We start from the raw sequence: 19,973 nt of genomic DNA, 5'->3' as shown, positions 1-19,973 counted from the left end.
AGGCAGGCAGCTCCTGCTTCCCGCCTGCCAGGGTCACATGAGGGGGACCGATGCGTCCCAGTTTACAGGGGACTTCCCCAGTTTTAGCCTCAAAGTCCTGCACCCTGGAATCCCCCTCGGTCCCGGGCAAGGTAGGAGGGCTGGTCACTCTACTCTCAGTCGATTCAAGTGCAAGGCAGGTGGAGGGCTGCGGCCACATGGGCACCTTAGAAACCCCACAAACTCCACCCCACATGGTACGAGCTCAATGGGGAGCCACCGGACCCCTCTCAACTCCACCCTACGCCCAGGGCCAAATGCCCCCCCCCCCCCACAAACAACGACCTGCAGCCATCTTTAGAAGTACATTTTTATTGAAAATAAAAAAAGTCATGGTGCTTTCTTCCTCGTGTCACCTCGTGCCCCCATTGTTGCTGCTCCTGGCCCTTGCACAGCAGCTGAGCACAAAATTGACAGTGATGGCTTGTCAGAGGACAGACGGCCATGACATGTGCGTCTGTCCATTGAGACAGAAGCCTAGGACGGGAGTCACCTTCCCCGTGCACACAGCACATCGTTAAGAAGGCAGATTTCAGGATATTTACATTCATGCATTAAAATCTCACACTATATTTTCTGTACAGATGCAGAGAGTATAGTAATTGTGTGTGTGCATGTATATATAACATCTCTTTAAATATATATAACTATATATATATGTGTCTATATTTTTATACACATAAAGCTTTCCTCCAAAACTTGCTTCAGAAGCTTCTAAGGAACACCTGAAAAGTCTGAGGGCGCCTATGTACCTTTAAATTCTAAAGTTGGCCTCAACTGTGAGGCAGTTGAAAAAATATGTGTTTGATAAAATGCAGGAAGGAATGTGCCTTTCATTCCCGACCTCAGAATGGGCAAGTCTGAGAACTGGTCTGTCTTGAGGGCTGCAGATACATTCCTTAAATAAAAAGTTCAAGCTCAGACACAAGGCAGGTGTGGTTTTCTGTACGCTTCAGTCTCTCAGGTAGAAACCCGGAGGAGCCCACTCACCCACCACGAAATGTCTTCTGTGTGACTGGTTTTGGGTTTGGAGGGTTGTTCTCAAGTGAATCCTTTCTAAAAACTGGGCTCTTCCTAAGTTTTCTCTAACTGGGAGAGAAGGGGTTTTATAAACCCAGTTTAGAGGAAATTTATACGCAAACGTCAGCCTTTACCTGAGCCCTGGACGGACGGATGGACGTGGGACGAGTCTGGGGAGGGGAGGCAATGCCCAGGCCCACGGAGGGCTCGGGGGGCTCCCTGCCGGGGAGCCTCAGGACACCGGAGGATCAGGCTAACTGCAGAGTCATCTGGGGCCTCCTGGGTTTAAACCAAGGTCTGGGGGTGGTGGGAGGGGTGGGTTTATAAAGCGCTGAGCTGTGTCCCGCTCCCCTCGCAGGGCTCCCGGCACTCTGCAGACAGACAGAGCCCTTCCCCCTAGCTGGAGCTGCCCTCTCTGACCACGGAAGGCATGCTGGAGAGCGAAACCCGCATCCAAACCAAAACCAAGCCCCCAAAAAGAAGGAAAACAGAAAAGAAGAAACCTGTCAGGGGGCAGGCCCCAGGCCTGGCCTCAGCCTGTGCCCACAGACCCCGGGTTAGTGTCACAGCAAACGCTCTGCTGTCCTTTGGGCCCCAAAGACAGTGATGCACAGAAAACCCTGCGAGCACCAGGCTCTGGGACAACGGACAGATCAAGGTTCGGCCCAAATGGGGGCTGGCTTTCAAGTCCATCAGTCTCACCTGCATTTGCAAGGGGGGCAATTTCCATGGCCAAACACCTGCCAGAGAACTCACTGGTGCATATGGTGCTCTGGGGGGCAAACCGGGCCCACCCAGCTAAATCCCTACACGGCCAGGAGTGACCATTAAAGGCATCTGGTTCCTTCTGAGCAAGTGTGTGGGGCATGGGGGCACCCACGGGGTCACAAGTGTCCTCCAATTCACCAGGAGGCCGCTGTCCCCAGGGGCCCAGAGATGAGCCCAACAGGGCCAGCAGCCAACGGGGAACAGGCCGGTTGCACAGGGCTCCCAGCCTGGAAAATTCCTCTCTGCTTTCTCTCTCCCTTTCCCTCCCCCACCAACCACTCAGGAGTGCCCAACACTTTCAGAAAACTCCACCTCACTAGGATAAGGAGGGAAGCTCTTGGGGGGCAGTCAGGAGACCTGGGCATGTCAGGGAGGCCCAGAGCTAGGCCTGGCCAGCCCAGCAGGCCGGGTTTGGCACAAGGGTAGCCTCTGCTGGACCAAGGCGGGGCCTGGCTCCCAGGGAGGCGGGGGCGGGGGTTCCTAGGAGGCGGGTCTGGGAAGGAGTCTGGGAACAGGTGCAGGGGCCTCTGCCCTCCCCGGCGGCCCTTGGTCTGGGGCTTGGCAAGTCAGTTTCACAAGCCCCTGGTGTAAATGAACTTTGTCTGCTCGGGAGAGGGGCTTTTGCAGGCTGGGCTCACAGTCCTTAATGGCAGGCAGAGGGGCTTGGGCCCAGGGGGTGTTGGGGAGAGGAGGAGGGGGGCAGCAGTGAGGAGAGCTGTGGGTGGGGGCAGGGGTGACGACAGACAGATGTGTGGGGAGCACCTTTGCGAGGGGAGTCTCAGGGCTGCGCCAGTGGCTTCTGTTGGGACCTGTGTGTGCAGCAGAGAAGCAGATGGGCTTTCTGGGAGGGGAGGAGGTTTTCAGTCGGAGGATGGACCCCTGGATCACCTTCCTTTGGGCTAAAAGGGGGACACCCCCATGTCCCAGCAGGCAGACAGGCCCCTCTGCCTTCTTGTCTGACAAGCACGAGCTTTAGAGAGCAGCTGGGGGATGGCGAGTCAAACACAAGACGAGGAGGAGGACGTGGAGGAGCCTCGGGCGGAGAGGCTGGTCCCGGGCGCTGCGTGCAGGGTGAGCCCGGCTCAGGCCGGGCATCTGAGTCGCCTCTGCCACGGGCTGCCTGGGGCACAGCCGGGAAGGGGATGGTTTCTCCTTCGGGGGCTTGAGGCCTGCAAGGCAACGAAGTCCTGGACAAGCCCAGCGTCTGCTCGCGTCCACTCGTCTCCCACGTGCCTTAGCGCTGCCGAGGTGTCCCTCTGGCCAGCAGGTCCGGGGCCCGCAGGCTCACACCACTGCGTTGTTCACGTCCAGCCCCTTGCCGTCCTGGGAGGAAGTCATGGGGTACTCAGCAGCGCTGGTGCCGTTTTCGTCTTTCCTCAGGGGTTTCCTGGAAGTGGGCAGAGGCGGCAGGGAAGACATGGGCGAGGGACGCAGGGAATCCGTCAGTTATCACTGGGTGTGGGGGTTTATCAGGCCCTCCCAGCTAGCACCCCCAGGCTCTGTTCAGGGTTAGCATCCTCGGGTCCTTGTAGAGTCAGTCAGAAGCTGAGGGTGTTCTCAACTACGTAATCTGTCATGCAAACATGAGCACAGCTGAGAGTGAAAGGGGGGTCTATTAATAATGAAGCAGGGACACAGGCATAAACGGGGACTGTTCCGGGCGAAACACATGTATGCAAACAGCATGTATGGTCGGCCTAGTCATAGGCTTTGACTGATCCCTCTGACTAAAATGACCAGACTTGAAGATGAATATTTGAGGGTGCTGGCAGTTAATAGAGGAGGTGCTAGCAGTTCGGTTTTATAGTTTTGTCTCAGCGCGGTCAAAGGCAAATGGAAAATGTGATGAAGAGAATGTTGGCGGTGATGATGATAGTGATGGTGGTGGTGGTGGTGGTGATGGTGGTAATGGTAGCGATGGTAGTGATGATGGTGGTTGTCGTTGTGATGGTGGTGGTGGTGGTGGTGTTGATGGTTGGTGGAGGTGGTGATAGTAATAATGGTGGCATTACTAGTGGTGAAGGTTGTAATAACTGTGGTGGTGGTGATGTTAATGGTGGTGATGATGGTGGTGATAACAGTGGTGATGGTGGTTGTAATGGTGACGATGGTGATTGTGGTTGTAATGGTGATGGTGGTGGTAACAGTGGTGATGATGATGGTGGCATTGATGGAATTTTGGTGGTGGTGGTAGTGATGGTGCTGAAGATAGTGGTGGTGGTGGTGGTGGGAGTGGTGATTGTGACGGTGATGGTGGGAGTGATGATGGTAGTGAAGATGGTAGTGAACCTCCAAGCTAAGTTAGCACTTGCCAGTAGTTCTCAAATACTTCACTCCAAGCCATTTACTTCTCATTCCAGAGACCACTTAACTCTAAGAACCATCCTGCCTGTGCAGTACAAGGGATCAGGGAGGCTGGAAGGAGGCTTTGAGAAGGCTGCTGCTCAGTGGCTGAGGTTCTGAATTCACAATGGTACTGTCTGGCCAGGCTCAAATCCCACCTTCTCCCCAGCCCTAGGCCTGAGTCGTAACAGCCCTCCTTGCCTAGGAGGCACACGATACGTAGCCTGAATCCGTTCACAGCACTGCTGTCTCCTGGGTGGATCTGACCCCCATGGGGCCATTCCTCAGGCACCTCCTGTGCCCCCAGTGACCCAGGGCTGAGCCTGCAAGGCCTTGATGTGTGATCTGTAAATTGAACCTTTCTGGTCACTGTGAAAAGCCTGGAGACCAATTGCTTCTGCCTTCTCAAATGTCCTCAAGTCTCCCCAAACCCAGTGTGAGAAGAACTGGTGCTTGTTACTGGTTTGATGCTGGTGGGTGAAGGTCTTTGGGAATTAGTTTAGGGAGGGAGGGTCTGGGGTGATCGTCAGTAGGTTCAGTGGGTTCATGAGGTCTGATTATCAGGCCATAAGCCAGCTCAGAAACAACAGACCACCATCAAATCTGTTAATGTCTCCCCTCTCTCTTGAAGTGGAAGTAGCTCTCCAGACATGTGATGAAACCCAAGTGCACTTGGTGTAGGCGGTCAAGCCCAGCTACTGTGGCTTCTTCTAGAAATAAGAAGTGCAAATCAACACTGCCTCCCATGGTGTCGCATCCTTTGTGCAAAGCACTCTCAACCACAGGGACTTCTCATGATGGTCCCCAGAAGAAGCTAGACTTGGAGTTCAGAGATTCATTTCATGGGGAAACTGAGGCTTAGGGAGGGCTATGACTTGCTCAAGGATCCCTGGCTGGTTTGTGGTGGGGCCTGGCCCATCCCTCCCTACAACCATCTCCTGGTCCCAACATCTTTCCATTAAATCATCTTTCCCAGCAGGTGTTTCCATAAAAATAGGCTCTGCAGTCCAAACAGCTTGGGAAAGCCTTCCTCCGTCCTCCTCGTGGAGAGTCACTGAAGTTCTGAAGAGTCGGGTTCATTGTGCTTTAACCCAGCACACCCCAACCCACAGGGCGGAGGAGCTCGTTTGGGTAGATGCTCACTTATACCTTCTGGGGCCTCCAGGTGTGCAGGGCTCAGCCGTGCTGTCCCTTTTGAGGGGTCTCCCAAGAAGATCCCCTGGACTCATGGGAAATGAGGGGCCCTGCAGCCTACTTCTGCCCCTGGGCTTTTCTCTCCCTCTGTTTCCAGTCTCCTCCATCCCTTCTAGTCCCACCCACCCCTTTGCAGGGAGCCTCGGGCAGCTCTAACACTGCTGGGTGGGCTGGACTTCTCACTCAGCTAGTGTGCATGGCCTGAAAATTGGGAGCAGGGGAGATTTTACTCCAGTGGGATCCCATGCTGCCCCCTCCCCCTGAGGCAACTGATGGACTTGTGAGATTCCCAAATTTATCATTTTTATACAAGGAGGAGAATGGACATCAGAATAAAGATGCCAGAAAATATTAATAGGCAGAAACTCTAGGCCCAAACCCACATTACATTTCTCCTTAATAAATATTAAATCTTCGTCTTAGGCCTACAAAACAACTACAGCCAGTCCAGGTTGTGGGAGATGGGCTTAAAGGCCTTCCAGGGTGGATAAAGAAGTAGGAGAGGAAGCAAGGAGTCTGGAGCTCCTATGGAAATGGGCAAAGGCTGGAGGGTACTGACTTGACCCCTTTTTAGGGTGAGGTGGGAAGACAGCAGGATCTCTCTCGGCAGGAGGAGCGAGTCCTAAAGCTGGCTTGCTGGCTGGGAGACCCCTGTGCACTCCTGGGGGCCTTGCGGGGGAAGGAGTGGGCCAGAAGGAGGCAACCTGGCCGGAGGGACCCCGGGAAAGCAGGCTGAGGACACAGTCCTGGTGCCTTCTCAGCTGCTCAGCCAGCCTCCCAGGCAGGAAGAGAGGAAGGGGGTCTGGGCAGGGCCCCCTCTGGCTGGTACAGCCCCAGGACTAGAGCATTCGAGAGCTGGGCATGGCCAGGGGAGGGGCTGGCTGTCCAGAGGGCTTTACTGGGAAGAGGATTTTGTTGCCCTCCTCCTGCTGCCTGGGGCTGTGCCCCCCACGACTTGGCTTCCCTTCCTGCTACCTGAACTCTCTCCCCAAGTTTTTCTGGAATTCACTGGAACCCAATGGAAGTTGGATTTTACCTAGAGCAGAAGATGGCTTTCCCTTGTCCCCACCCCCAACCCCATCCTGTACCCTGAAGGAAGGGCTGGGAAGCGGATGTCACAGCTCGGGACACCCCGGCTCCACCACTTTCCAGCTGTGTGCCCTCAGGCAAGCAACTTATCCTCTCTATGCCTCGGTTTCCTTGTCTATAAAATGGGCACAATAATAGTGTCTGTTTCAGAGGGTTGTTGTGAGGATTCAGCACATTAATGCATGTCAGGCATTTAGATGAGACGCTGGCATACAGTAAGTGCTCAATAAGTGTTTGTTAGCTTATCAGTATTGCTGGCAGCAGCCAGCATTCTCCAGTCTGCACAGACATCCTACCTAATGGGCCCCTGGCAGGGCTGGAAACACTAGAGAGAGTGGCTAGGACCCAATCAGGCTCCAGGCTCAGTGAGGACCCAGCCGGGCTCCAAGCTCATGAGGACCCAGTGGGCTCCAGGCTCAGTGAGGACCCAGCCAGGCTCCAGGCTCAGTGAGGACCCAATCAGGCTCCAGGCTCAGTGAGGACCCAACCGGGCTCCAGGCTCAGTAAGGACCCAGCGGGGCTCCAGGCTCAGTGACCCAGGGCTGGCCCTGCTAACCAAGGAGAGGCAGTTCCACCTTGGTCCAGGCAGAGATGGCCACAGACGGCTCCCTAAATGGCCTGGCGCCTAAAACCGGGAGAAAGGTGAGTGAGTGTTTCTTTGACTGTGCCCAGGTGTTGGCTTCACAAAGACATACCTGTCCGATAAGGACTCTCCCACCTGAGACCCAGGGCGAGCAGCAGGTGCTCCAGGTTCTCTGCTCCGAGTGCTGGCTGACAGCGCCGGCCACTCTCACCTGCAGCCAGGCTGCCACCCCTGGGGCCCTGCTGAGAACGGCATGACAGGGGGCAGGCCTCGGCCTGGGGCTCTGCTGGGGATGCTGGAGGGCAGCTGAGGGGGCTGAGGAGGGGGCTGCCCAGCTCTCTTCCTGTCCCATGCGCCCACTGGAGGGGTTTGTTTACAATGAACTGAAGGTTAAAGCTCCCAGACTCCGGTCTTCCTAAGGCATTTGTCCTCCCCACCACCCAGCCTGACACACACACACACACACACACACACACACACACACTCAACAACGAGACACCTCTGTAGACTGTGGACTTGCCCAAGCCTGGGTCAGGAAGCCAGAAAAAGCCTTTCTGAGCCATTTCCCACCCCTCCCGCCTCATCCAGGCACAGTGAGTCAGTGCACGGCTGACGGGGATCCGCACACATCCATCGAGCCAACTGTGTGGCCATCTCCCCAAAGCTTCCTTTTAGCCTGTGTCTGCTGAACAAACACAAAACTGGTGTGAGTTTCTCCAGCTGGCGTCCTCCCTTGGCAGCAGAGCAAAGGGTTGCAGCAGAGAGAAACAGCTCAAGGACCAAGTGGGAAAGGCCGCTCCAGGCCTGCAACCCTCCCTCCCCCGGAGCACTGCTCTCCAACCTGGGACTTGTTCTGGCGCCAAGGCCTTGCCCTGTCTGGATGCCAAAGAAGGGATGATGGGGCCACGTGCAGAGACCAGGACAGGGTGACTCTCAGACTGGTCCAGGCCACGACCACCTTCCTGCCTGGAGATGGCACATGGCGCTGGGTGGTGGTGACTCTCCTAAAGGGTCTGTGGACAGAGGCAGCCCAGGAGCTTCCCATCTCCCAGGGCGTCCAGGCACCTGGCTCCCCAAGATTCCAGAACTCTTTTCTGCATCCCCATTCTAGATGGGGGGGACCAGGGAACCCCTCTAGGGATGTGACATGGCAGCCGAGGTCTGGGAGGTAGCAAGACAGCAGAATGGTGGGGACGGGCAGCCACAGAAGGTAGACATGCCTTGGACCCCAGTCCCCCCGTGTCATGAAACTTCCTGCACCTGGTTTTACTCAGGCAAAAGGCTCTCGCTGGCAACAGGGACACATGACCGGAGTATCTGTCCCTCCTGAGAGGCAGGGCGAGCCTTGGAGCAATCCGGGAAGGCTGGTCCTGAGCTCCTGGACGCCACGTCGTCCACCCAGGGGCAGGGGTGAGTTGGGTGGGAGGAGGGAGGACGGATCAGATGCCCTGAGCCTATTCCTCCCACCTGGTCACACGGCCCCACAGCAGCCGGGGGCACCAGGCACTGCCTGGGTGACACATGGGGGTTCCTGAAGCAAACGAGGGGTCTGAGATGATGGCTGTCGGTGAGAAGAGGCCTGCCCCCATGCTCTCCTGGGTGTCAGCCTCAGGCTGAGCGCGCTCACGTCATGGGGAAGTTTATACCCCAGGTGGCAGCAGCCCAGAGTCTTATGAGAGCCAGGTGGGCTCAGCTTCGTGGCCCAAGGACACTGGCTCCCCCTGGCACCAGGTCGGTAGCCATTCAGCTGGCAGTAAACAAATGGATGTTTTGCAACAATTATGAGGAAGGCAATCAAGAGAAAGAATGGGGTACCAAGGGAAAGAAGAAGGGGGTCCTACCTAGAAAAGAAAAAGTTGTACCAGACAATATCACTAAGGCAAGGATGCCTTTGTCCAAAACTACTAGAGTAGGGGAGAGAGAACGCAGATCGGATGTGATCTCACCTTGGAGGAAGGCAGGGGTTGGTTAAATTTTATAGTCTGGGCAAGCACCAGGGGGCCGACCGGTGAAAGAGGCAGGGTGTGGCGGGGGTGAGCTGGATGCTGGAAGTACCTGGTGTCTGAAGTTTGCTGACGTTTCTCCCCTGTAGTCTGAGTTTTTCTCTGCAGTTTCTCAGCAGTAAGGTTAGTTTTGAGGAAAGCAGGGCGAGGGGAGGGTGTGGGCAGGGTTGTGTGCGAGATGAGGCCTGCAGCTCAATCAAGAGAAAAGCCATCTCGGTCGGGCTCCAGGCTGGGGAGCAGGGAAGAGCTCTCCGTGGAGGCAGCACAGAAGCCCAGGCCCGAGTGGAGAGAAGGAGCCTGTCACCCAAAGCTCCGGTGGGAGCCAGGCTGGGGGCAGCAGGTGTGAGGCTCCGAGCTGGAGAGGGCTTGGCACGCTGGGGAACTGAAAGAGCGTCCCGAGCAAGGGACAGAGATGACAGTAGTGAGAGCGAAGAGCACGTGGGAAGGAGCCTGACCCTGCAGGGCCCGGCTCGATTGTAGCTGAAGTGCAGCGGGAGCCACTCACCAGGCTCCCTGTCCACCCCCATGCGCTGCCCTGTGACGTTGACCTGGCGTGTTGGCAGGGATGAGTGCAGAGACAGAGGACGCATTTTGGTGAGAGAAGAAAAAGGCCCCAAGACACAGGGACCCATTTGGGTCCCCCATTAGCTGGCCTTGGGCCCACCCTCCATGGGCTTAGCTTTCTGCCAATTCCCTGTCCCCAGTCCCACGGTGGCCTGGGTTCCGTGGTCCCCTGTACCAGGGAAGCCGACGGGGCAGGCTCATCCCTGCTGCTGCCCCCTGCTCTCAGGGTGGGATCTCATCACCCCTCCCCAGGATAAGGAACCAACACGCCCACAGGCGCTGCAGCCCGGGGCAGCCCAGGACACTGCGTCCAGCCCCTCCTGGCCTGACCTCTTGAGGGAGGAAGGTTGTGGCGATGGAGAGGAGAGCACCTGTGACATCCAGGACTCAAATTAAACCCATGTGAGGATCCCACGACCAGGAGAAAAACCAAGCCCCAGACAGCCTACAAGACGGCAGTGCAACCCCGGAGTTAGAAGACTGAGTCTTGATTCTACAACCAAGCCCGAGAACCAGCTCCCAGAAAGTGGCCGAAGCACAAAGGGAAGTCAGACGGTCTCCCAGCAGCCAGGTCCAGGCAGCAAAGCTTGAGCCGAGACCAAAAGGGGCCGTTTCTTGGAGTCTGCTAGCTTTTCCCTCCTCGCGGTGCAATCAGATTGGCAATGCTGATTCCCGGCTGGGGAGACCGGGGAGGGAGGGTGTTGTCACGGGGACCCATACGGATGGCCACTAGAAGTGGCATGTGGGGGTGGCCGGGTCTCAGGCCCCAGAGCATACTGCATGGGGTCCCAGCCTGGGCAGAGGGACTGGGCCCCGAGACAGGCCCCGGCTCGAGACTGCAGGGGCCCCAGATGCCTGCAAGGTGGATTTCTTGCTTCTAGAAGTTCATGGCGAGTTGAGGCCAGGTGAAAGAGGTCCTGAGTCCCTGCTCCTCACTGCTGGCCTCTGGGCCCCGCTCACCTTCTCTTCCTTGCACCCCTCATTTGACCTGACTCTGGGGTTCAGCTGGAGGCCAGAGGAGGGGCAAGGGGGGAAGGGCTGGGCTGGCCCCTCACAAGGGGAGGGAGAGGAGGTGGCAATGGGTGGGGGGTGAGAGGGTGTTGTGTGCAGTGGGTGTAGAATCAAGACTCCACCTAGAGGCATGGAGGGGGTTGCTGAGTCAGGGAGCAGGTACTTGAGCTTGTGGGGGTGCAGAAGGCTGAGGGAACGAGGAGGACGGGGCTCAGAGGGAGGGGAGCAGAGGTGGCAGAGGGTCAAGGAACCCAAAACTGGAGAAGGGGTGAAGCCAGGCATTTAAAATTGGGCACATCTATTTACTCTTACAGTAGATTTGATTTCACTCACCCAGATGGAGGGGAGAAAATGAATTTTCTGAAATTCTGAATAGAATTTATCAATTTAAAAAGAATCTGGCAAGTCTACATAAATAAGCCTCCATTCACACTCCAGAAACAGTCACCAAATAGCTGCTATATGCCAGGTGCTGGGGAGAGCGATGAGTAAGACAAGACGGCTGCTCCATCTAATCTGTGTTTGCGTGTGCACACACAAAATCACTCACACACCCGTACGTGAGTGCACGTGCGCTTTAGCATCAATGTCACATCTACTACGGCAGATAGCAGAGATGGAAATTCAGGGAGAGCTATGAGCCTGGGCACCTGGGCAGGGAAGAGGAAGATCCTCACCAGTCCAGGAGGACACCTTGGAGGAGGTGGTTTGAATTGGGTCTTGAGGGAGGAGCAGGAAGGACTCAACAGAAGAGATACAGCTGAGGGAGCCCCTCTGGTGCTCAAGAAACAAGAGGAGGAGGCCAACCAGCAGAGTTGGTCTGAGCTGGAAACCTGTGTGCATGAGCCATTTCTCTTCCTGTCCAGGCCTCAGATTCCCCATCTCTAAAACAGGGGTGTGAGCCCATGACCATGGAGGCTCCTTCTGGCTCCGACGCCACAGGAAACCCCCTTCTCACCCATCCACAGCACTCCCGCTACCCTGGATAACCAGGTCCTCCCTGCTTGCCACATACTTGGTAAGAGCTAATCCCTTTCTGGGCCACCCAAAAAGAAAGTAAATTCTGAAAGGCAAATTAATTTCACTAATTAATTTTCTATTAAGTCCATGATTCAGGAAAAATCTTGGAAAAATTCCATGGTGGGGTTAAGCCAAAGAGATGACAGACTGGTGTGGGAGAGAGAGGGAGAGCTGAGCGTAACAAGCCCCTGAGAGGCTGCTGCTAGGACCTGGAAGCCTGTGGGAGAAGAGGATCCGAAAGCCTCTAGCCCACCGGGAGACGGGGTGGGGTCTCAGGGAGGCAAGTCTCCAAGACGAAAATGGAACTGACAGATTGATTACCCGATATATTTGACCACATTGAGAGGAGACATTGATAACTTCAGGACAGGAAACGAATCATAATCATAGTACACTATGCGGCTCAGCTGTGAGCAGTATTTACATTGTCACATAACGTAAACCCTGAACAGCCACTGAATGCAGGAGGACTGCCTGCTGTGGGCAGTGTGAGAACTCTGAATCCTGCATCTTCCATTGCAGAAAGTCAACAGATAATGTTTAAAATGGAAAAACAAAGAGAAGTATATGCATCACCTAGACTATGTAGCAAAATACCCAAAGAAACAGCTAACAGTTAAAAGCAGTTGCCTCTCAGGAATGAGACTTTGGGGAGAGATGGGGAAAGTCTTAAAAGTCTTGTGGTACATTTGGCTTTTTAAACTATGTGCATGTATTACTTTGACAAAAATAGAAATTTAAAGGGGGTAATGCATGTACAAAGCCTTATCCACACTTTCTAATCACAACACCTGTGGTTTCCTACCACTGCCCTCCAAAAGCAGACAAGACTGTCCTCACTCTGCATCGGGGAAAGAGTTCCCACCACCTTCCTTTTCTCTCCCTCATTTTCCTGTTTTGTTGTTGTTTTTTCTCCTCTTCATAGCACTACTGGTCTCTTAAATCATCTCATTTATTTATTTGCTAGTGTGCGTGTGTTTAATCTGCCTCTCCACTAGCAGGGCGGGCAGGGGCTACCCTGTGTGTACCTCCCCAGCACCTCGTCTAGGCCCTGGCACACGGGAGATGCTCACACACATTTGTGGACGGACACTGACGGACTGACAGAGCCCTGTGCCAGTCAGTGGGTTTTCTAAGGCACCATAAAGGACGTCAGCATTCAAAAGGGCCAGTTCCGTGGAAGTGGCTTGATCATCAAAGGCTGATGAGCCAACTGCAGTCGAGCAATCACGCACGAGCACGGGCACACTCAGGCACGCACACTCAGCTCACTCCCAGGAACAGCACACTTGCTTATTGTCTGCAAATAACGATCTGCAGGATCAGTCAAAATGCTCCGTGGCCTTTTGTTACTACGTGGCCAACACCCTGTAACTCAGAAGGAAATGCTGTCTAGTGGCTTGATGGCAAATCAGTGGCAGAAGGTGAGGACCTGTGTGTCAGCGCCAGGGACGGTGAGAAGCTCCCCTGTGGCCGGAGGTGACGGCTGGCTCAGGGCAGGGGGCTGGCAGGGGCGGGCACCCGCTTTCCTCAGTTCAGCCCTTCTCTGTGCGAAGGGTGCGGCCGTCAGAGAGCTGTGGAGAGGGGCCTCACACTTGACCGTCTCTATGGGGCTGTGGGGAGCCCTCCCCTAGCTGGGGACTAAGGCCCAGCCCTCCCACCCAGGTGGTGGGCACCCTGGGTCTGGGGGCTTTAAGTCACTGTAGATTTAGAAAGTGGGTAACAGACCCTCCTGTTCTCTGCACTGAGAGCCCTGACCTTCCCTTCAGATCCTCCTCTTCTTCGCAGAACATCTCACTAGCGCCCACTCATCCCCCCCCAGAGGTTGTGCACGGTGTGGTGGGGACCCCATGGTGCTGCGCCCCCCGCTGGGCCCTGGCCTCCACTGTGGCTGCAATCACATGGGCTGAGCAGTGGGATGACCTACAGACAGGGAAGGGGAAACTGAGGCCCAGCAAGGGAAGCACTACCCACTGAGCAGGGCTGGGGCTGGGAATGGTACCCCGGGGTCCTTTACCAACTCCAGGCTGACATGTGCCCACCAGGCTGGGAGGTGGACAGGAGGCCTGGGCAGGGGGCACCCAGGGACAGGGCGTCTGAGTGCTCTGGGACCTGCTCACCCTGCGGTGGCAGGTGGAGAAGCTTGTTCTCAATAGGCCGAGGCTGAGGAGCTCACAGCAACGCTAACTGCTCAGGCTCCCATGGCCGGGGGGCCTCGAAGGGTGGGGTGGTTGACAGAGACTCTGGGGCCACTGCTGGAGCCAGTCCCGCTGTAAGCCCCCCGCTCTCCTGGGCCCCTGGCCTGGCTGATGCCCACTGACCTTCATGTCACTAAGAAACCTCCCTGCCCCTGACCCCAGGATCACCCAGCACAGACTTGGGACTTGGGGAACATTTGTGGGGCCACAGAATGAAGCCTTGATTCACCGAATCTTGAGTCTTGGGAGTGCCGACAAGACCCACTTCCCACCTAGGTCAACCCCCCCCCCCCGCCCCCACCCCTGTGCGGTCCATCTATGTCACTGTGTCCATCTGTCTTTCTGAGCACACGTGTGATGGGTGAGGGCAGTGTTGGAAGCTCACGGCCTCGTCACTTCTTGTCCCCACCCCACCAGCCACCAAGGCCTGGGGTCCCCTGGGCTGACACCCCCCTGAGACCAAGCCAGCATCTCTGGAGCCGCCCCCTCCTGACCCCAGCTGATTCTAGAACCATCCTCCCAGCAGTTTGGCTCTGAAGAGCTGCAGTGAGGCCATTCACAAAGATCTTTCAGAAACGCTCCCTTAGGACTGAGGCTGCCAGAGTCTAAACAAAGAAGAAGAAAAAACGTGGGGCTGATCATTGAATTTTCCTTTGAATGGTTTCACAGTGACATGGAATGGTTTTGTTTCCTGAAAGAAGAGGCAGGTTTCAGATGAATTACTGACCAGAAAGAATTGGCCGTGAGCACAAATGCAGACAGACAGCTGGCTGGAACCGAGCGATCGCTTCCAACCCCCGGCTGAGGTTGCAGCCCTGGACCGTAGGGGCACCTGCTCTGCACCCCGTCCTCCCCGGGGGGCTGAGCCTCCCTCCCCAGCCCAAGGCCTCCTCCCGGAGGGTCCTGGGAGCACCTGATCTCTCTGCCTCCACCCAGCCGAGCAGAGCCTCCCCCAACACCGACAATCAGCCGGCATGTGAAGGGACCCCTCTGGCTAGTGAGTGTCCTGGGGGCAGAGGGCTGGGTCTTAGACCCCCATGTGGCCCCAAGCCTTGGCTCTGAGGAAGATGCAGAACATGGAGCTGGGGCAGAAAAGGGACAGTGCCGCTGAGCGCCTGTGCCCGCCGTCCGTCCCGCCCTCTCCCTGCCCTGGCCGACGGCATCTCCCGGCCTCCCCTGCTCCTTAGGTTTGGCCAATGGGAGGCACCCTTATGGGAGAGGTGGGGGTGCTTCTCCCCCCGTTCTCCCTTTTAGAGGGCTGTGTGTGGGGCAGTTCCAGCTACAGCTTCTGCTGGGTGCCTCTCCTGTGAGGCTCTGGCCCTCTCTGGGCTTGGGCACCCCCCTTTCCGTTTCTCCCCTCGCCCTGTCGGCCTCAGGGGTGGTGGCAGCTCCCCCTGCCACTTGTCCCCGCGGCCTTGGCAGCCCCATGTGCTCCAGGACCCACCCAGACCCTGTAAGGATGCCGGGACTGAGTTCTATTTCTTTCCAGAGGCCAAGAGAGCCCAGAACCAAGAGCTCAGAGCAGTGGACGGGGAGGGAGGGCAGACAGGAGGTCCCCACAGCTGCTCAGAGGGAGGCCAGGGTGATGCCCCCCAAACGCCTTCCTCCCGGGACCCCCTCAGCCCAGCAGGAACAAAGCCTGGCACAGCCACGGCTGGCCAGCACCGCGCAGTGCAGTACCGACGTGAGTTTGCTCTCCTGGTGTGTTCCCCTTGCCCTCCCCCAGCTGAGGCAGGTAGCAGGTTACTTTAGGGGAGGTTTGGGGCAGCGAGGGAGGCAGGAGTCACTCAGTGTAGGAGCCTGAGCTTGTTGGAAAGATTAGGTTCAGCATCTCTACGGGGATGTGGTGAGGGGGGTCCTAGAGGGCACTGGGAGCCCTCTCCCTGGTAGGGCATGCTTGTCCTCAAAGATCTTCAGTAGCTCCCAGTGCCTCGAGTCACAAGCAAACAGCTCAGCCTGGTGGCCAAGGCCTCCCGGGCAGAGTCATGGCTCCCTGCAGCCTCATCTCCCTGGTGCAGGGGCTTCCCGGAGACCTGGGACCATCGGCAAAAGCCTGTGTGTCTTTTCTTGTACCAGTTCCTCTGCCTGGCAGGCTGCTTCTTAAAACCCTCGCCCAGACCAGCTCTCAGCTCAGGAACCACCCTTGGCCCTCTGGGCACCCACAGCAGGTGGCAGACGAGCCTCCTGTACCTGATTCCCACCTGCCTCATAACAGCCATTCAGGCACCTGCCCCCCCCCCCCCCGGCTGTCAGGTGAGCAGCCCGGGGGCATAGCCAGAGCCTGGCACAGCCGGTGCCCGCAGAGCACTTGGGAACGGGACTAGCCGTGACCACTGGAGACGTCAAGGTACCCAGCTTGGTTTCCAAGGTTAAGCCCCAGGGCTTTCTATCTGTCTGTCTTCTGGCCTCAGAGGGGCAAAGGCACACCCACACCTCAATGCCCCCTTGTCTGGGCACCTCTGAGGAAGGACAGTCAGGAAAAGTGGGGTCTCCTCCCAGCCCCACACTGGAGTCCCACTCAGTCCCACCCAGCAACCCACCGCTGTGGCTCGGGCCGGGCGTCAGTGTCGGGTGGCTCTAGGTTCAGTTCTGGCTCCCCTGCTCTCTGGCAGTGCCATCTGGGCTGCTCCCTTCACCCTTGTGAATCTCAGTTTTCCCATCTGTAAAATGGAGCTGATTGGGAAATGATGCAGCGAAGATGAACCAAGAGAAGATGCTGGGAAGAGCCTGAGCACAGTGCCTGGCCCCAGGAAATGCCCCAGGCTGCCCGTCCCCCGTTATTATTATTCTTGGAGAGCGTCTCGGGCACGGGCACTGGGGGCTGGGGCGGTATGGAACCTTCCGGGCCTCCACGGGGTCCCCCACCTCTTCTGCCCGGACACCCACAGGCTGATGCTCCACGTGGCCTTTCACCCTGAACCCTGACTCTGCCCTCGTTTTAGGGGGTTTTAAGACTTTTAACCTGATACTTTATTCTTTCTGCTTTTGAATTATTAAAGTGAAATCACACAGGACAACTGATTAAAAGAGTCAAATTGAGGATTTCAGGTTAGGATTATTCTTAATGTAGATCCTCGAAATTTGGGCCTCAGGGAATTTTTAGAAGCTTTCTTAGAGATATGTTATATTATTAACAGCCCCATGTTACCCTTTGGTGTTTTGCAACATTTTTGACTTTCGGCTCTGCCTTCTCCCAGTGCTCTGTGGGCTACGGAGGCCACTTCAGAGGCTGATACAGAAATCAAGTGATGTAGCCAAGCTGCCGTGCTGTGTAATCCAGGGAGTGACCCAAGCAATGGCCTACTTCACCACACTGTGGGCACTGTGCAGACCTCCTCAGACCCCATCAGTGGTCACACTGTGCAATGGACCCCAACTCTGACTCTCCTAGAAGCCAAGAAGAGATGGCCCCTGGTGAGCTTTTTGTAAGGCACAGTGAGGTGGCAGCTATGTAAGTGTTACTGGAAGATAGCTTGTGTTTGGCTCACTCTTAACTCCACAGGAACACTCCTATTCATCCTTCAAAACCCAATGCAGGTGTCACAATCACTGAAAACCCTCTCTCAGGCATCTCAGTTTTCCCCATAAGCATCGCTCCCTCCTCTGTCATCTCTCTTCCCCATACCCGAGGCTCCGCTGAAGCATCAGAAACTGCACGGTACTCGGGCATGGACTGTGTGCCAGGCACTGCAGAGCATACACCCTGTGCGTATTTAAAGAAGACATCTCACCACACTTCAGAGCAGTACGAGGTGGCTACTCTTACCCCGTTTTACAGAAAGGGAAACTGAGGTCCAGAGCGGTGAAGTGACAGCCTCCTGGTCACTGCCCTTGGAAGAGGCTGCAGTGGGGTCTGAATTTAGATCTGACTCCAAAGCCTGGTTTCCTGCTCCAACCCAGTGCAGCACTGCCCATGAGTGGCTCATCTGTCACCTTCCCCTGCAAGGATTATTGCCACACTGGCAGGCGGTCAGTGAGCACCCACTGGCAGTCCTTAGGGGTCCCTTTGTATTGCTGTGGGCCTGGGATATAGCTGGTGTTCATCAAATGCTTGCTGATTGAACGCCCTAAAAATGATTGGGGTATAATGTCTGCGATCAACTTAAAAATATGTCAGCAAAGAAAAGGACAGAAGAAGAAGAAAAAAGAAATGGATGCAGCAAACAGCAAAATCTTGATAACCGTCGAATCAAGGTGAGGCTAGATGGGAGTTCATCGTACATATACGCAGTTTCATATGTTTAACAAATTATATAATTTTTTTTAAAAGTTGGGTGGGGATGGGCAGGGCAGCCCCGAGCCCACCTGGGACCCACGCAGGGCGCAGACTGGGGCACTCACCTCTTGATGGCTTTGTAGCAAATGATGACAAGCACGGTCAGGAACACCAGGGAGGCACAGCACACCGCCACGACGATCACCAGCCCTGACCACCAGCTCTCCTCAGCGGGGCACGGGGTGGAGTTGGGGGCTGAAAGAGACAGGAGCAGCCTGAGTCTCCCCGGATGAGTGGGCCACGGCCAGCGTCCATCACCCAGGACGAAGGCTCTCCAGCCTTCCATGCTGTCCCCACCCCCACCCCGGTGGCCGGTGACATCACGGCTGGCCCCCCGCCAGGCTGGCACAGAGCCCCCATCCCAGCCCTGGTGTTCTGGGTGCAGAGGGTAAGCTCCGCGCCCAGGGCTATCCATCCCCGCCTGGCATGAGCTAACTGACAGCAGGGTCAGGTTCAATTTCCCATGAAAAATAACAGAACATCGCCTTCTCTCAGTTGAGGCATTAAACCCGGTTCCTCTGGAGGTGGGGGCGGGGAGCAGGCCTGGCAGGGACTCTGGGGGAGGAAGGAAGGAGGATGAGTCAGGGAGGCCCATTCGGTGTCAGTTTCTTAAGCCAATTTCTTGCAAAAGGCAGGCGCTCCCCTCCGGGATTTGGCCCATGTGGTCTCAGTTTGCACGAGATCATCATCAAAGTATCTGACCCTTGGTCCCACAGGGCCCCCATCACTGACCACTCCATGGAGGCCCCGGGGCAAACCTGTCCTCCTCCCCAGCTCTGAGCAATGCAGAGGCTGACATCACACAGCCTCCTCCAGAGGCTCTGGGAAGGCCCAGGCACATCTGGACAGAAATACCCAGAGTTGCAAAAGGACTAAGGGGGAGAGAGAGACAGACAGACAGACAGAAGGACACTAGCTTTGGATATGTCAATATGTAAGAAAGAATGGAAACGATGCGCCAGCCTTGTATCTACTTCACAACAGGCACCCTGAGGGGGGCAGCCACATACGGGGAGCCAGTTGGATGACTTGCTAAGGGACACCACGGATGGCTTTATCATCTTCATCATCATCATCAAAGTGTAATTTACATAGTGAAATGCATCAGTCTTAAGTGTATCGTCTGATCAGCTTTGACAGTCACGTGCACCCGTGCAAGTCTCAGCTCTGTTGTGACACAGAACATCCCCATGACCCCTGTGCCTTTTTCGAGTCAATCCCCACCCTAGAGGCATCCACCACTCTGATTTCTAAATCAGATTAGATTTTCTTGTTCTGCACATTCATGTTATGGAACCATGCAATGTGTGTTCTTTTGTTCTTTTGCTTACTTTACTTAGCGTAGTGCTTTCGAGATTCCTCCATGCCGTTGCATGGGTCATGAGCACCTTCCCTTCTGCTGCTGGGTAGTATTCCATCATATGCATACACCACAATGTGTTAATCCAGTCGTCTGTTGATGGACACCTAGGCAGTTTCCAGATTTTGACTATTGTGCACAAAACTGCCATAAACTTTTGCATTCATGTTTTGCATAGACATGTCTTCATAATTCCCTTGGGTGTTTCTGGGTTGTATGGTGTATGTGTGATTAACTTCATACAGAACTGCCAACCTGTTTTTCCAAAATGGTTGTGCTCTTGTACACTCCCAGGTGAAACACAGAGGGGAGAGAAAAGATGGGAGAAGTGAGCAGGTACCAAACTGTTGCATCTGGATTAGGAGCTCAAGGATTGAAGCCATATGTGTTTGCCAGGGAACTGAGGCTAAAATGCCATTAACAAATGCAGAAGTCCTATGAGGTGGGCCTTGGATTGTCACAGAGACCAACCAGATGCAGAAATTCTTCCCGAGGAAGGGTGGGG

The 19,973-nt window shown here is 55.7% G+C and overlaps 1 protein-coding gene across 7 annotated transcripts in view; it reads right to left on the bottom strand.

The window, feature by feature from the left end:
• Positions 1 to 348: 348 nt before the first annotated feature.
• The window catches only part of PRIMA1 (proline rich membrane anchor 1), a 74,733-nt gene continuing 55,108 nt past the window's right edge, over positions 349 to 19,973 (bottom strand). For 2 of the 7 annotated variants that reach the window (XM_037831996.1, XM_037831997.1), the window contains exons 4-5: positions 18,174 to 18,303; positions 349 to 3,214 (exon numbers count right to left, since the gene is read on the bottom strand). In XM_037831996.1, the coding sequence (XP_037687924.1) occupies positions 3,112 to 3,214; positions 18,174 to 18,303 (233 nt within the window). In that variant the 3' untranslated portion in view covers positions 349 to 3,111. Of the gene's footprint in view, positions 3,398 to 4,762; positions 4,881 to 6,749; positions 7,079 to 18,173; positions 18,304 to 19,973 lie in introns of all 7 variants that reach the window. The other 5 variants (XR_005216225.1, XR_005216223.1, XR_005216222.1 and 2 more) reach the window with 5 other exon arrangements.

Source organism: Choloepus didactylus, chromosome 4 (genome assembly GCF_015220235.1).
Source record: "Choloepus didactylus isolate mChoDid1 chromosome 4, mChoDid1.pri, whole genome shotgun sequence".
NCBI classification, from domain to species: domain Eukaryota; kingdom Metazoa; phylum Chordata; class Mammalia; order Pilosa; family Megalonychidae; genus Choloepus; species Choloepus didactylus.
This window is presented reverse-complemented; position numbering and strand designations above follow the sequence as displayed.